Source organism: Apodemus sylvaticus, chromosome 12 (genome assembly GCF_947179515.1).
Source record: "Apodemus sylvaticus chromosome 12, mApoSyl1.1, whole genome shotgun sequence".
Lineage (NCBI taxonomy): Eukaryota > Metazoa > Chordata > Mammalia > Rodentia > Muridae > Apodemus > Apodemus sylvaticus.
In genome coordinates, this window is record NC_067483.1 from 83,485,014 (window position 1) to 83,501,762 (window position 16,749).

General features: G+C 40.9%; 1 protein-coding gene across 1 annotated transcript in view; it reads right to left on the minus strand.

The window, feature by feature from the left end:
- Pld5 (phospholipase D family member 5) overlaps positions 1 to 16,749 on the minus strand; it is a 321,195-nt gene that overhangs the window by 125,839 nt on the left and 178,607 nt on the right. The window contains exon 3 of the mRNA XM_052201062.1: positions 11,300 to 11,468. Within this exon, the coding sequence (XP_052057022.1) occupies positions 11,300 to 11,468 (169 nt within the window). The remainder of the gene's footprint in view (positions 1 to 11,299; positions 11,469 to 16,749) is intronic.

A 16,749-nucleotide genomic window follows, 5' to 3' on the forward strand; every position in this document is an offset into this window, starting at 1 on the left:
CCCACTGTGCTGACAAGACTAACCTCTGAAACTATAAGCCAGCCCTAATGAAACATTTTCTTTTATAAGAGTTGCCATGTCATGGTGTTTCTTCACAGCAATAAAACTCTCTAAGATAGTCCTCATGCTTACGAGGAAAGTGATTTACCAACAGAGCTATTTCCCTTGTCCCTAAAATCTTAAGCTTAACATTTCCTTGACCCTTTCTGTATCCTCCTGTAGAACCCAGGATCTCCACAGAGTATCTGGGAAAGCCATTGAGTTTTACCTCTTTAGCATGACGTATAATATAAAATCAAGATTCTAAGATTTGATAACTAAATGAGAATCCCATTTAGATAGAAGATACTCTAGAGAGCTACCAATCTCTTTTTGTAAATAAGGACATAGGAGAACAAGAGCAGCGAAACAAACAAACAAAGCAAAACAAAAGAAAAACAAAACAAGAGAGAAACAAACATCCAAACAAAGAAATAGAAGAGGAGGCAGAGCTGAGGATACTCAGCTTGCTGGTGGCAAGGCAGGCCTAGGAGCTTGGACTGTTCTCAGTCACTGTAGCTCTGCCTACAGAGCCATTTTGTTGGGAAAGAGGTTACTCCCAGGGTTTTGGCTCCATTTTCCTAAGCTGGAGTTTATTTGAATCTCCTAAGTCCAGGCTACTGGAATTGCCGTGTGGAGATGCAGCATAAAAGAAGAAAGACTCTTGGTGCTCTTTGCCTTAGAGTGGGTCTGACTTACTCAACAGTGCTTTAACTCTGTTCTAACCAAAGAGCCTAGTCTAAGAAAATCTGAAGTAAAAGCAGTCCAGAAGGAAAGCCAACCTCTTTATACAGTGTGATAACAAAAACAATAAGGAAATTTTATCTCTGTCCTCCTTTTACAGGTGCCTCAAGGGAGTGTGTGTGTGTGTGTGTGTGTGTGTGTGTGTGCTGCTTTCCTCTCTAACTCAGGACAGCACACAAAGCCACATTCTGGTCTTATCACACTGTAATGTAGTTTCCAACATATTTTGTGTGTAGGAGGCACTTTCAATGCCTCGTTACTTACAGCGAGTGTTTTTTAGACCCAGTCACCACATCTCACTCTTATACATTCATTGTTCTGAGTCAGGGGTGGGAACAGGTCATAAGGGAAACATAAGCAGCGTAATACAACCAAGGCTGTGCATTCCGCTGAGCTTGGAGGAGTTAATGACACTGGAAGTCCAGAGTAGAGTAGCTGATTACAATGTCTTTCTTAGAAGGCAGTTAACTCTAAACAAGTTGTCAACCGAATATATAAGCAGAATATGTACACAGTTGTAAATAGTCTCAAAGTACATTATTAACTTGGTTATAGGTTGGATGAAAGGTTGATGGTTTAAACAGCATTTCTCAGAAAAAAAAAAACAAAACAAAACAAAACCTAAAAAAACATTCCCACAGCAGCAGAGTTAAAGTCTGGGGAGTAAAGGCACCTGAGGAGTGTCTTCACCTCACTTGAATGACCCAGAGATGTTTGTTCAATAAGAAGCAAGGCAGGCACTGCGGCTGCACCCCAGGGCTGGGGCTGAGAAGGAATCGATGGAAATTAATCTTTCTTCACTTGGCCCAGTCAATCCTTCCAGTCTTTACCTTTCTCCACATGAAAGCAAAAAAGCCATCAGCATTCTGATAGAAAGAAGTACCTATTCATTTAAATGAGGTCAACACAAAAGGTATAGATGTTTGAGCATTACTGTGGCTGGAGTCTTGAGAGGCCTTCAGAATCTCATGTGTTACTGTCTAGGTCTCCTAGTTGACATTACTGGGAAGAGAGGGAGACATGAGGAGGTGGGACCTAGTGAGAGGTCTTCAGGTCTTGGTGACACACCTTGAAGGGAGTGGGAGACAGCCCTTCTTTCTGTTTCTACTGGCCATCAACAGCTGAGTCCTTCTGCTCTGCCTTAAGCTTCTAAACAGTAGAGCCACCTGATCATGACCTGCACTTTGCAACACTGTGAGTTGAAATAATGTCTTGGTCTTTATAAATTGATCGTCTTAGGTTTTTCACCACAGGGATGGAAGGATGACTTCACACAAACGCAGTGGGCACCTGATGATTCAGAAGCCAGAAGCCAAGACCCAATTACATGTGCACTCTCCAAGATGGAAAGGCATGGTTGGGATGGAATGTAGGACTTTAGGAGGAACTTAGACAAGTAATCAATGCACACTACAGACATGCTTCAGGTTCAAGCTAGCAGCCTGTGGTCATTTGGATATGCTTGGCCCGTGAGAGATATTGCCTTATTTGAGGATATGTCACCTTGGTAGGGGAAATATGTCACTGTGGAGGTGAGCTTTGAGGTCTCATATATATGCTCAAGTCTGGCCAGTGTGATCCAGAGCCTTCACCTGGCTCCCTGCAGAAGATAGTCTCCTTCTGGCTGTCTTTGGATCAAGATGTAGAACTCTCAGCTCCTTCTCCAGCGCCATGCCTGCCTGCAAACTGCCATTCTTCCTGCACAATGATAATAGACTAAGCCTCTCAAACTGCAAGCCAGGCCCAATTAAATGCTGTCCTTTGTAACAGTTGCTTTGGTCACGGTGTCTTTTCACAGCAATGGAAATCATAACTAAGACACAGACTGAGGACCAAGTTTTGAAGTGTTTTAAAGCACCTATGTGCATGCGTATATACATGTACATGAATATACATATATTCATGTTTACATATGTACACACACACATGTACACACAAACAGGAGAAGGATAATTCCTAGTCATAGGGAATATTCAGCATTTCAATGCATTGAAAGAGAAAAAAAGTAGGCAAAGTAAGTCTGAAGAAATAAAAAAAAAATCTGTCCAACTCAGGAAGGATATAAATCTTAAAAAAACAAAAACAAAAACAAAAAGCTGGAAGCACATCTGAAGCAGAGGCACATTTTCCGGTAGAGAAAGACCTTTGTAAAGCAGCTGGTCATCGAGGATTAAAATTCTTACATGCCTCTGGTCAAAGGAAGGGATGGAGTGACTCAGAAAGAACTTTATATGTGACTGGCAACGAGCCAGTCACCACAGCACTAAGTTCCACCCAGTGGTCAGACCATAGCCAAGAATCCTGTACCCATACAAGAACTTCACACGTGGGGGGTGGGGGGGGTGAAACAGAGAAAGATTTGTAGATATTTAGAGACTTAGCAACTGTCCTGCCTTGCATACCCCATGTGAGAAACAGCTTTATGGAAAGACACTAACTAAAGAAAAGAAAGATAAGAAAGAAAAAAAATCCACCCTCTGAACACTGTAGAAGATAGAGGGTAAAAGAAACGAGAGGGACATAATATTTTCTGCATTAATATTTAATGCATTTGCTAAATAGAGACTCTTTGATGTAAAACAGGAGCAGGTGCATCAGGGCCCCTGAAATAATAGACCCCAAAGAATTAGAATTTCTCCAGAGAATCCATGCAGGATGAGTTGTGGTGCTGAAGGTGCATCTGTCTCCTGTGTAATGAATCCATGTGTATGTGTGTGTGTGTGTGTGTGTGTGAGTGTTTTGTGAGTGTATGTGCACATGTGAACATGTATTTCTATACCTGTGTATTTGTGTACACGTTCGTGTGTATAAATTATGCAAGGACTAACCACTGTCCAAACCTTTTTAATAGCCACATAGAGATGATTTGCCTTTTTTTTTTGCCTTTTTTTTAAACTGCAGTTTTCCAGATATTTATAGCAAAAGGCTATTGCAATATAATGAGAAAATGTCCAATTGTTCTTTTTGAAGTAAAGTACTAAGCCACAGATGCTGGTGCACACCCATAATCCTTGCGCTCAGTCGGTAGAGACAGGGGAATTGCTGGAAATTTGAGGTCACCTACAGATATCTGGTGAGATCTCATCATAATTCAATACATCAAGCCAAAAATGACAAAGAAAACAGCATCAGAGAGGGAGAGAGAGAGAGAGACAGACAGAGACAGAGAGACAGAGAGAGAGGGAGAGACAGAGAGACAGAGACAGAGGGAGAGAGACAGAGAGAGACAGAGGGAGAGAGAGACAAAGAGAGAGAGAAGAGAGAGGAGAGAGAGAGAGAGAGAGAGAGAGAGAGAGAGAGAGAGAGAGAGAGAGAGAATGCATAGAGGGAGAAAAGAGAAAACAAAAAAGCAAACAAACAAGCCACAAGACCAAGACCCAGACAGGACAAGCCTAGTCTTTACTTGGTCCAGAGAATGAAGAATAATGCCTTGGAGCCATGATTTATTGACACCTACATTACTGGCTTTGGACAAAATTACACAGGTTAAAGACCTGCCAAGAATGTTATTTATGCATTTGTATCAGAATAATGATCTCCCTTGGAAATATACTGGAATGCAAGCAGGGCATAATCATAATTTGTCAACAGATGGGGGAGAGGAGCATGCAGAAGCAGCAGAAAGAACAGACTAGGGGAAGATGGAATCCACCAGAGCCCCAAAGGGCAGACCAGAGGCAGACATCTCAGCACATCCTCCTGCAGCTCCACATGGCTGGATTCCCTTTCTGAGTATTCATAGGTGTTTGGGGTGAGGGGTCTCCCTTGGGTCTGATTTGATTTTTTTGTATTTCCAGCAAACAGAACAGTTCCCCCATAAGCGTTCTGCTCAATGAAAACGGTTCATGGTCACATTTTTAAACCTGGAGAATGCTGATGTAGGTAAGCATTTGCTGAGTGTTGATGGTGCGGGCTGGGGAAAGGTACTATTTTGACAAGGGGCACCTTTCCTCTTGGGCTCTGCTGGCTCATGCTGACACTGCACCAGGACGTCTGCTGGAAATACGTTCAGTCTGGAGATGACAGGTAGCTCTCGGGAGCCATTTATAGTTTGACATCAACCCTCAGCTCCCTGTTCCTCTTGGCTACATGCTAGACAATCAAGTCACAGGGATAAATACCACCCAGGCTCCACAGTCCAGGAATCTATGCATTCCTCAAACACAAGCTGTCGCCCCTAAGAGAATAATGGTGGTACACAGGATTCAAATGAAGTGGGCAAAAATCAGGCTGACAAGGCAGCTGGGGAAGGGAGCAGCCTGGGGCTGCCTTAAACCATGAAACTCAAACCATGTTTATTAGACTGGCACATTTTCCACGAGCCATTCTCAATCTTGGCTGCCCAGCGGACTCCTCTAAGTTTGGCCTCTTTCCAAATGTTATAATGTAAAAGTGCTTCGGTGGGGTGGAGGGGCACATCCATCTATCTTCAAAGCCCCCAGGTTATTCTTGGCAGTTATGGTTATAAACTGCTGTGTTGGGGGTGGGAACTGAAGATCTACAGAGGACAAAGCACATTTGTCCTTCCCCTTTCTTTACCTGAGCCTGAAGGACAGTGCAAATCCGTGTTCTGGATAGGATCTTGGCCGCTTTTCACGGAGGCCAGAGTCTTTGTGGGCAATGGGATATCGTTCCCATTTTACAATGATTCAGAGTTGGGTGTCCACTAAATTTAAAGTCCTGAGTGTGAGAAACAGAAGTAGTGCCTCCTTGAGCCCCATTTCATCAGTGCACAAAGCAATATGAGGCAGACATTGTCCTATATAGCTTTCTAGATGACGAAATAAGAATCATAGGGGCTATGACACTTATTCAAAGTGGCCACAGCTATTAAACCACTAAGTATATAAAATACATCAAATGCCAAACCCTATAGCTGTGATATGCTGAAGGTCCCCCCATGGGTCCACGTAGACAGTGGTACATACCATAGTGAAAAGACTGTGGCTATAGTAGTAGTTTTTTTCATATTATAACAATATAGTGGCAAACCCTGATTTACTTATTTGTGTGGCTTTTACATTTGGAGCTTCTGTGAATAATGGCTCCATAACTTTGGACTTCAGATGAAGCAGCACCTCAGAGTGGGAGCCATGTCTGAAGAAGGCACTCACCACATGGTGCAGGAGTCTGAAGAAGAGGAAAAACTCAGCATCTCACAATCCTCTTTGAGAGCTCACACCATCACTGGTATAAGGACTTTCAACAAGGGCCCTACATCTCCAAGTTTCCACTACCTTGCAATGGTTCTCAGTACTTGAGAGTCTGTCACCATGACAATGTAGATAGACCTGAAGGGCACTGTGTTTAGTGAAACAAGTTAGGCACAGATATAAGGACACTGATGGTCTCCCTCAGAAGTGGAATCTAAACAACAAAACTCATATTACACTAAAAGTGGTCGCCAGGGACTCAAGAGAGAATAGGGTTGGTGGAGTAGGGGGAAAGGGGCCAATGGGACCAAGAGGTTTGAGTCTATTGTTTGGCAAGAAGAATATGTTCTATTAATATGTGTCTCACAGGGTGAATATAATTGACACTAATGACTTATATACCTTAATATAGTTAGAAAATTTGTCACCAAGAAATGACAGAAGAAATGCATATGCTAATTGCTCTGAGCTAATCATTATTTCATATATATCAAACCATGAATCATACCATTTTCTTAAATATGGACAAATATGTACCAGTCAAAAAACTTAAAAATAAGAGATAATTGATAAATAACCTTTAATAACACTGAAAAACAGAATTCTTCTGTGTTCCAGGAACAGTATTTTTTAAAAAAGTTTTATTTATCTTATGTATATGAGTACACTGTTGCTGTCTTCAGACACACCAGAAGAAGACATCAGATCCCATTACAGATGGTTGTGAGCCACCATGTGGTTGCTGGGAATTGAACTCAGGACCTCTGAAAGAGCAGTCAGTGCTCTTAACCGCTGAGCCATCTCTCCAGCCCAAGGAATAGTATTTTATTACAAAGTGGATCCTGACCATGGGTATGAAGGGTGAAGAGACATCACAAGTCTTCAAGTCACAACACCTAAAGAAGGAATGAGGAGCAGCGAGAGAGGTAGGGACAGAGATGAAAGGGAGAGGGACTTAGAGAACCATTGATGATGGAGAACTGAGGAGATGGAGATTGGGAACTAAGGGTATGGACTAATATGAAAAGTAATTATAATACAAAATGCCAGTATCACTTATGAATTAGCCATAGGGTGGTTATGAAATAAGCATGGAAACTTAGAGGGCATAAAGGCCCTTGGCTGTTGGCCAAGCCATAGCAAGACTCAGTGACAACATTGGGTACTGCAAGGGAGGAACAGGCGTGGCTCCAAGCAGACCCTGGATATAGAAGCCCACTATGAGTACAACCAAATGAGTCAGGATTTCAGGCCACACCCTGTCTGTGCCATGTAGTGTGGGCTGGTCTTAAGTCCTTCATACTCCTGCACACTGGGATTACAAACGTGTACCACCAAGCCTGGCTTGTTTTAGTTTTCATCTCAGAAAATATAAATTGAGGTTGAAGATTATTTTCTAATAAAATGTTACTATTCCAAGATCTAATATGTCAAAAAATATTATTACCAGATAAAAACTAAAAAACGTGTACCAGATAACAATGGAAAGGTAAAAAGAGATTCATATAGAATTCTGAAGAATGGGCTTTGGGGTGTTGGGCCATATGTTTCAGATCTTTACTGAAGACAAAGTGGACCCTGACTTCCTGAACATCAGGGGTAGGGAATATGTTCTTCAGTGGGTGAGCAGATGGGCGAGTGAAAGACTAAGAGTCTGCTCCCTCCCCCCAGTGTGTGTGTGTGTGTGTGTGTGTGTGTGTGCTTGTGAGTGTGCACCTATGCATAAAAACCCATGACAAATAAAATGAAGGTCAGAATTCACACACACACATTTTGATAGTTTATCTAATCCTCATCTTTGAAAAAGATTTTCTGCCAATTTTCTGTCACAGTGAAGCTTCTAGATCATTAATGGTGAACAGTGTTAAACTGACTGGACCACATCGGTGGTGCATGCACAGACAAGTGAATGTACACAATGACATTTATTGTACATAATGTACAATGTGTGTAATAAGGACACACTTAGGCTTTCACTTAGTCTACAGCATCTGCTGTCACCCTGGCTTTGAGAAAATGGAGGCACAGACAGTCCTGTATCCTGGTCGAGGTCACACAGCTGCTAAGTAGGCAAATCCTACAGGCTTTGTGGAATCTGCTAATCGCCTAATGTGTGAAAAGAGGACTCAAGCTGTACTTTGCAAATGATCTTCTGGATCATTGCGCACGCTCTCTCTCTCCTCATTAACTCTGCCAAATCCTGTGCAATTTAAAAACTATCCAAAATTTCCCAAATCAAACAATTTCAATGTATCATCAGTTGGCAATCTTGCCAGTTGGGAGCTCTCTGGGAGGCCAGCATCTAATTGATTTCACATAAATGCATCTCTTCAACATTCCAGTTTCAGCTCATTAATTATTTCATTTGGTACCTCACTGAGGTCGGAAAGAATGGGTGCTCCCTCTGCTCCGATCGGCTAGCTCTACTGATCAGCTCCCAGCAGCCATGTTTCTTGGCTTTTCCAAAAACATCTTGATTTCATAAAAATCCCATTATTTTCATCTCATAAATTAGCAATCAAAATGCCCTGTAAATTTCAATATCATATTGAAGAAATTCATCATCGTGGCAGAAAGAAATAAAATCTCTTTTTCCTAATCAAGCTTCTTCACTAATTTCAAGGAATGGTGGCCATGGCACTGTGGGTTCCACTAGCCTTCAGCTGGGCCTTGAGACAGTGTAAAGAACAGAAGGAAACAGGCTCAAAGGCTCGTGACCCGGTGAGATGTAGGGAAGATAAATGAGGGTTTTACAGTAGGAATAAAAACAGCATTCTTGGTTGCCATTTTGTCCTTTTGACAGTGTCCTTTGCCTTACAGAAACTTTGTAGTTTTATGAGGTCCCATTTGTCAATTCTTGATCTTAGAGCATAAGCTATTGGTGTTCTGTTCAGGAACTTTCCCCCTGTGCCCATGTCCTCAAGGGTCTTCCCCAGTTTCTTTTCTATTAGTTTCAGTATGTCTGGTTTTACTTGGAGGTCCTTGATCCACTTGGAGTTGAGCTTACTACAAGGAGATAAGAATGGATCAATTTGCAATCTTCTGCATGCTGACCTCCAGCTGAACCAGCACCATTTGTTGAAAAGGCTATCTTTTTTCCACTGGATGTTTTCGGCTCCTTTGTCGAAGATCAAGTGACCATAGGTGTGTGGATTCATTTCTGGGTCTTCAATTCTATTCCATTGGTCCACTTGTCTGTTGCTGTGCCAATACCATGCAGTTTTTAACACTATTGCTCTGTAGTATTGCTTGAGGTCTGGGATATTGATTCCCCCAGAAGCTCTTTTACTGTTGAGAATAGTTTTAGCTATCCTGGGTTTTTTGTTATTCCAGATGAATTTGAGAATTGCTTTTTCTAACTCTATGAAGAACTGAGTTAGGATTTTGAAGGGGATTGCGTTGAATCTGTATATTGCTTTTGGCAAGATGGCCATTTTAACTATATTAATCCTGCCAATCTAAGAGCATGGCAGATTTTTCCATTTTCTGAGGTCTTGCTTTCTTATAAAACCCAAGACTACCAGCCCAGGATCTCCATGAATCCAAGGCCAGTCAGGTCTGTATAGCAAGTTCCAGGACAGCAAGGGATAACTAGGCTCTCCTGTCTCAAAACAAACAAGCAAAATACAAATGAACAACCAGTCACAGCTAGATCCTCGAACACATTCCTGCTTCTAAAGTTGTAAAACTCAAGATTTATACCAGGCTGGATCTAGCCTCATCACAGACTAATAATGAATGAGCTTTCTTAGCCCATATTCTCCTTTCCTTTTGTTTTGAACAAAAGTGCCCATGATCATCTAATCTCTGAGATGTTTGGGGTGTCCTTCAGGCACATAAACAGTCTTTTAAACTCACATGTTTCCAAAGCAAGAGAATCCCACGTGCTGATCCAGGGCTGTGAGGCTCTCATGCCATGGATTCAATTACATTTGAGGATGCACTGATTTGTATTTTGTCTTTGTGGAAGAGAATGAATTGCTGTGGTCAGAAAGTGATCTGTGTTGTATCATTTCCAAAGATGGCAACCAACTGGTCCACTCAGTTCCTGGATGTTTCTCCTCTCATCTTGTGTACGTGACTTGCTTAAATCAATGAAATAGGAAGGACCCACGCCGTACTCAGGAACACCAGATCTCAAGCTAACAGGTCTCTGAGCTTCTGCTCTTCTTCTTTTATGGGTCCAAACACAATGTAAAGAACTCAAGTTCATTGACAAAATTCTAAGAGATAGCCATCGAGAGACCCAGCCACTCTGTACATTTCGGCCCTCTCAGTAGAGATGCTGAACGTATTCCATTCAGTCTGGCACCTCTGGCCTCAGGTAATCCATCCCCCAAATCACTGTATAGATTATTGTCTGCCAAACACTGCCTCAAACCACAAGTAAGTCAATGATCTCTGTTTTCCCAGTCACTAAGTTGTGGATGATGCACTATGTAACAATAAAGCCTGAAACACATGTTTGAATGGTAGAAGTAGGAACACGCTGAACATAATATACATTTAATAAATTTACTCCAAGTCTTCAGTATGACTGTTGTGGGTTTTGCTTGTTTTTACTTATTTTCTGATAACCATTACTTTAAAATAATCAAAGTGGTATAATTGGATGAATAACACATTTCAATACAGCAATCAAGAGTGCTAAGTTTTGTCAATGTGATTTGTATGCAAAACAAAACAAAAAGCAAAACTGATTTGACCCCTGACCCATACAGGGCATTTAAATATAGGCCAGTGTTCATATACATGGATAGGAGCTCAAAGCAAACCATCATTACTTACCAATATAAAAAAAAAACACATTAAAGTTACAAGAATCTTTTTCATTTTTCCTTCAGATTATTTAATTTGAAATCACCTTTTCTTATCTTCACAAAAATGACAGAGTCAAAAATATACAACTATCCTGAGAAGTTGGACTTCATTATTTTTAAAAGATAGTTTAGAGGCCTGAAAGTTAATTGTATAACACAATTGGACCAAATACATGTCTCAGCAGGCAGATAGATGTGTAAGCTCACTACACAACACAGAATTCTAGGCCATGCTGTAGGAAGGTGCTATAATGTGGGTGGCATTCGCAAAGCTATGCTGCTTGGCAGCACTGTACACAGAGCCTCCTGTAGACAAAGATGGAACATGATTTTGCCATGAACAAACCTCGGGTGATCATAGTAGTGGCATGACACGTGATTAACAATAGAACAGCCCCATAAATGCAGAAACACATAACTGTCCATGTACTCTCACGGGAGGTGGGATTTGGAAACTAAGCTGGTTTGGTCTTGTTTAGGGTAAGGACAGTAAGGAGAAAAAAGGCACATAAAACCATCACAAGCTTAGAGGATGTGGCTTACCTGACATGCGGATGGGTGGGTGTGGTTGAGGTCCCAATGGGAAGACACTATGTCAACAGACTTTTTGGCCATGTTGAGTAAGTTCATCCAGCCTTGGAAAAGTGGTAAGTGAAATGGGGCATCTTCAGAGTAGTTAAGGCCTTCAGGAATGTTTTCCACAAGAGCAATTCTTAAAAAAGATTTTGAAAAACAAAACAAAACAAATAAAAACTTGTCAAATTTGCATCCATTGATCTTATCACCTGCATTCAGAGAAACATGGAAAATGATCTTTAAGTGTTTTTGGTTATATATATATATATCTTTTTTCTAACATTTTTGTTTGTCTTACACATTTGTTTGTCTTACACATGTGTGTGAATGCCCCTTACATATTTGGTACCCTAACCTGAGGTGTTTTGAAAGTTGGTGCTGTTTTTCTTTAGTTGGCATTCACTTGTATTTCAGAAAAATCTAGCACAAGCCACTAATGTGTTTTAAATTCATCTTGAAAATGAAAACATACCAGTGCTTGCTATGAACGTATTTTCTTATTCAGAATGATCCTCCTAATGTTTCCCCTGGCACAATCCAATTCTTTTATAAGTTACCACTCATGAAAGCTGTTTGAGAGCATGAATTAAATTTTTCATATCTGCAGTGTCTAATACAATGTTGGACATATTGGAATTCAATAAATGTAGTTATTACGGCTTAACCCTCCTCTCAATGCCTCCAGCTCAAGGAGAAAAGCAACACTGGGAAGAAAGTTACAAAACTTAGAGTTGCATTAAAGTCAGAGATAAGAATGTGTAAAATAGCTAAGTGGTAATTGTGCCCACCTCTAATCCCAGTAGTTGGGAGGCAGAGGCAGGTGGATCTCTGTGAGTTTAAGGCCAGCCTGGTGTACAGAGAGAGTTCCAGAATAGCCAGGGCTATACAGATAAATACTGTGTAGAACCTCCCACCAAAAAATATGTAAAATGATGGTAACAATCATAATTTAGATAAATCAACAGCATCCTAGTGATCTTTCTGCTTATATGTTTCTAATAATAGGAACATGGGCACCCCTCTTTGTCACTCCACTTCAGAATGTTTCCCACTGCTGACTTAGGTGACATACAGATTCTTTGTTGTTTATTTTTGAGATTGCATTTGAACTACTCTATTTCTCCCTCCCCTTTCTCCCTTCAAGCCCATTTACCTCTCCCCATTCTTCTCCAAATTCATCATCCTCCCATTTTGCACTGATTGTTATTATAAACACATAGTTTCTTAATGAAAGGATGAAAAATTTGCTTCCAGTTTAGTAAATGTACATTCTTCTATAAATGGAGAATGAAAATATGTGTTAAATGTTTTTATCACAATGATCTTATTTATTCACAATGATCTTTATTATTTAGTTGAATGCCCAGAGGCAGGTACATAGTTCATGGCTGGGAATAGAGCTCAGTGGTAGGTCATATACTTATGCATGAAGTCATGGGTTTGATTCTTAGCACTACACACACACACACACACACACACACCTACCTTTATAATCAGAACTTAGTAAATGATTATCAAATGAGTTTTAGTTTCACCACACAATTTAGCATTTCTTAATAAAATTATTAACTGGTACTCCTTTTGAAACTCCATTTAACTTGAATCAGAAATAAAAAAAATATTGCAAACAACAAATTCCTGAGGAATGAATCTGGAATATCAGAGCTAGATTGAGATTTGGGTTCATGGCTCAAGACCTTCTCCATGTTGGAGAGCTATCACTCTATGTCTACCCATGAACCTGTTAATGTTTGCTGATCCCCTATAGTAGGAAAGGACAATCAAGTCACAACATGTAACACAGAAGTGACTATTAGTTTCCTCCTTGCCCTTCAGGAACTTGCGACTAATAGATAACTTGTCCCAGACACACTGATTTGAGTAGGAAGCACACCATGGTGGGAGATAAGACTTGGGTAATAAATGATGGGAACACTGGGAGAGAGGAAAATGACAACTCTGGTGAGACACCTGGAATCGGAGGAGACTGGATCTGACATGAATCTGAGACATTGGAGCTTTGAAGAGTAATCCAGAAGACGAAGGTGCTCAGGGTTGGGTCGAGGAAATGATTAGTACCTCTGGACGTTTTTGAGTTGGTGAGTTAAGAAGCAAGTGAGTTGAAGGAGACCGGAAACATTCACAGAGCCAATCCCATGGAGACTGTGGACAGAGAGGCGGAGTTTGGACATGGTTTTGATGCATTTGGCCGAAAGTGGATGGGTTTCTGAGGGCTAACTCCGACAGCACACTTGCATGTGACTTGAAGGGAGACATGGGGGATGAGTTATTGGCTAGAAAAGGTAGTGGAGGTTGGAATACTTCTGGCATGAAAAACAGGAAGTTTGAATTAAATACATGGGGACGAAAAACATGCAAGAGGCATTTTAGAAGCCATGTCTTAAAGATGTTGTGGTATTATAAGTACCAGAACAGATCACACAGACTCTGATTTTCCTGCATGCTGACTCTGAGCTGGCTCTAGACCACCAGTGGTCTCCTTACAGGGACTTGTGCTCATTTTCAAACCATTTTTCTTCCATGGTTGAACTAAGAAAGAATGAATTCAAGGACTCTGCCCAAGTTGAACTTGCTTCTGATGGTTCTTACTGGCCTTATGCTGCCTCATCCCACACACTGAGGATGGAACACATTTCCACTCTGCCTGCCTCTCTGTAGCTCTATGGAATTCAAATGCCTTGTCTGAGGGCTCAGCCACAGTAGCATCTTTCTTTTCCTTTGCTGCTCTCTTGTCTAGACTCTGATGCAGCAAGTGCACCCCCATGTCCTAATTCCTATACTAGCCATGCATGATCTCTCAAACTTTCCAATTTCCCATTAAACATCATTTCTCTATAGGCTCTCTGCCCACAACATAGGTGACATTTCCTTATTATCAGTACCCAAGGCTCATGTTCTTCTCTTCTCATCCTACACATCACTCTCAAAATTCCCAACATTGCTTTCTTAGATTGTGTGGTGTGATGTGTGTGTGTGCGTGTGTGTGTGTGTGTGTGTGTGTGTGTGTGTGTGTGTGTGCTGACGCACATCTGAGTCTGTATGATACATGTGTGCATCCTTGTGTGTGTGTTTGTGCACCTGTGTTTGTATATGTTATATATGCATATCTGTGTCTCTGTATATGTATGCATCTGTACCTGTGAATCTGTGTATGCGTATGCTGTGTGTGTATCTCTGTGTATGTGCATCTGTATGACATGTGCCTTGTCTGTGTATGCATTGTATGTATCTGTTTTGTATGAGCATCTGTGTTTGTGTGTATGTCTGTTTATGTTGGGTGTGTGTCTGTGTTTCTGTATATATCTGTGTCTTTGTGTGTTGTGTATCTGTGTGTTTCTCTCTGTGTGACTATGTGTCTGTGTTTCTATGTATGTATGAAACAAAGAACATGTTCATTGGTCCAGGTTTGCATCCCCAGTACCTAACACACTGTGCATGAGGTGCCCAAAGAATCTGTAAACCATCTTTTATTAAAATCTTAACAACTGGATAGATGGGGATTGGGTCAGTTAAAGATAATAAGAAACTTGAAAAAGAAGGTAAGATGGGACTTGACATGGTTACAAAGGTAGAAAGGATGAAGAAAAAAATCACCTTAAAGTCAGATATAAAAGAAATGCCTGTTTTTCTGGCTAGCAGAATGTGAAGCCAATGAGAAGGTTCAGGGGGATGATTTTTGAAGGGAGCCAAGCCAGTTTCAGGAGAAACGAGTATTTGGGAAGTCAGGGTGAGAGAGGGTTAAAAATTGTCTACTCCAAAACACACAGGAGGTAAACAGCGGCTGAAGGTAGATATTTTAATTCCATCCACATGTGAAGTCCAATTATCTGTTAGAAGCTAGACAGAGTGGGAATAAATGATTCAAGATCATCAGCAGTTTCATGCTCCTGACAAACAATTCCCACATTTAAAAACCACACAACAAGCAGTAAAGCACCCCCCTTCAATCTGAAAACACAAATGAAGGTTATAGAGCGATGGTGCAATTGTAGATCGATTTACGCCAAACCATTCTTTCCAGGGTGCCATGTGGTCTCTGCTGAGCATATTAATAAGTTAGGATCCCTTGTCTTATCCTGGAAATTCTGGTGTTCTTTTCACTGAATCTATATAGAATTCAGGGATGATTTATAAACTTGGATTTTGAAATTTTTATTTTCCTTAATCTCTAATTCAAAGCCAGCATTCCCATCATTTATGGATGCAGGGAATAAAACAGAGAAATTTTAGCAGGCTCTTTTATTTGGGCAGCTTTAAGAATCTTCATACCATTGATCCCTGAATAGGAAAGCAGAATTAGGTGTATCTTTGACTTCAAGGTGCAGATTGTGCTTCTGTCTAAATTTTTATTTTATTTTGCTTTATTTATTTTTGATATCCAGGTTGTTTCTATTTCCCACAAAAGGGTGATGGTGGGTGGGGCAGAAGATTGTAAGAACCAAATGAAGTATACTCCTGTAGTGAGACAACATTGCTGGATATGACAAGTCCACACATGAACTCAAAGAGGCTGGGACTGCATTTAGAAGACCTGCACATGATCAACACAGCCAGAACTCCAGCACAGATGAGGGAGCGCTCTGAAATCTTCCCCAGCTGAGTGCTCTGGCAGTTAATGGCTCATGACAGACTGAGAGTCACTTTTCTTCAGGAATGCAGGCTCTGAGACACTATTACCCAGGATATAGTAAATGATCTTAAACTGTTGCACATACAGGAAGCACTAAATGGATTTTATGGGTACCAAATTAGAGAGGTGGGGAGAGAGAGGAAATGAAGTTGAGAGGGAGAGAGAGAAGAGATGAAGTAGAAAGGAAGAGGAAAGTTGAAGTTGAGAGAAAAAAGGGGGGTAGGGGAGAATTTGGAGAGGAAGGAAAAGGAATTGAGTGGGGGTGGACTGGATCCAAGTATACTATATGCATACATAAACATTAAATAATTTAAAAGTATTTTCCATTATTTTTCTAGAACAAGAAGATATCATATATACCACCTTTCACAGTGCAAGAATTAGGGTTATGTATGGTGAGGGCTTACCACATTTTATAAAAAAGCACAGGTTTCTAAGGTGGTCTGTTGTATTTTCCACAAACTTTCTGTGTTAAAAGCTTCCAGCCTTCTCAATATCAGTGTGGGACACAATTGTGAAGCCAGGAGAAGTTGCCAAGTCTATACCTTTAATAATATGGAGCTTATTTGTCATAGACAATGGAGAGAAAATAGATACTGAAAATTCACAAAACAGTAGACATGGTGGTTCAAATATGCTTGACCCATGGGAATGGCACTATTAGGATGAATGGCCTTGTTGGAATCAGGTGTGGCCTTGTTGGAAGAAGTGTGTCATTGTGAAGACAGGCTTTGGAAGAGAGACTCCTGGTTGCTTTCAGATCAAG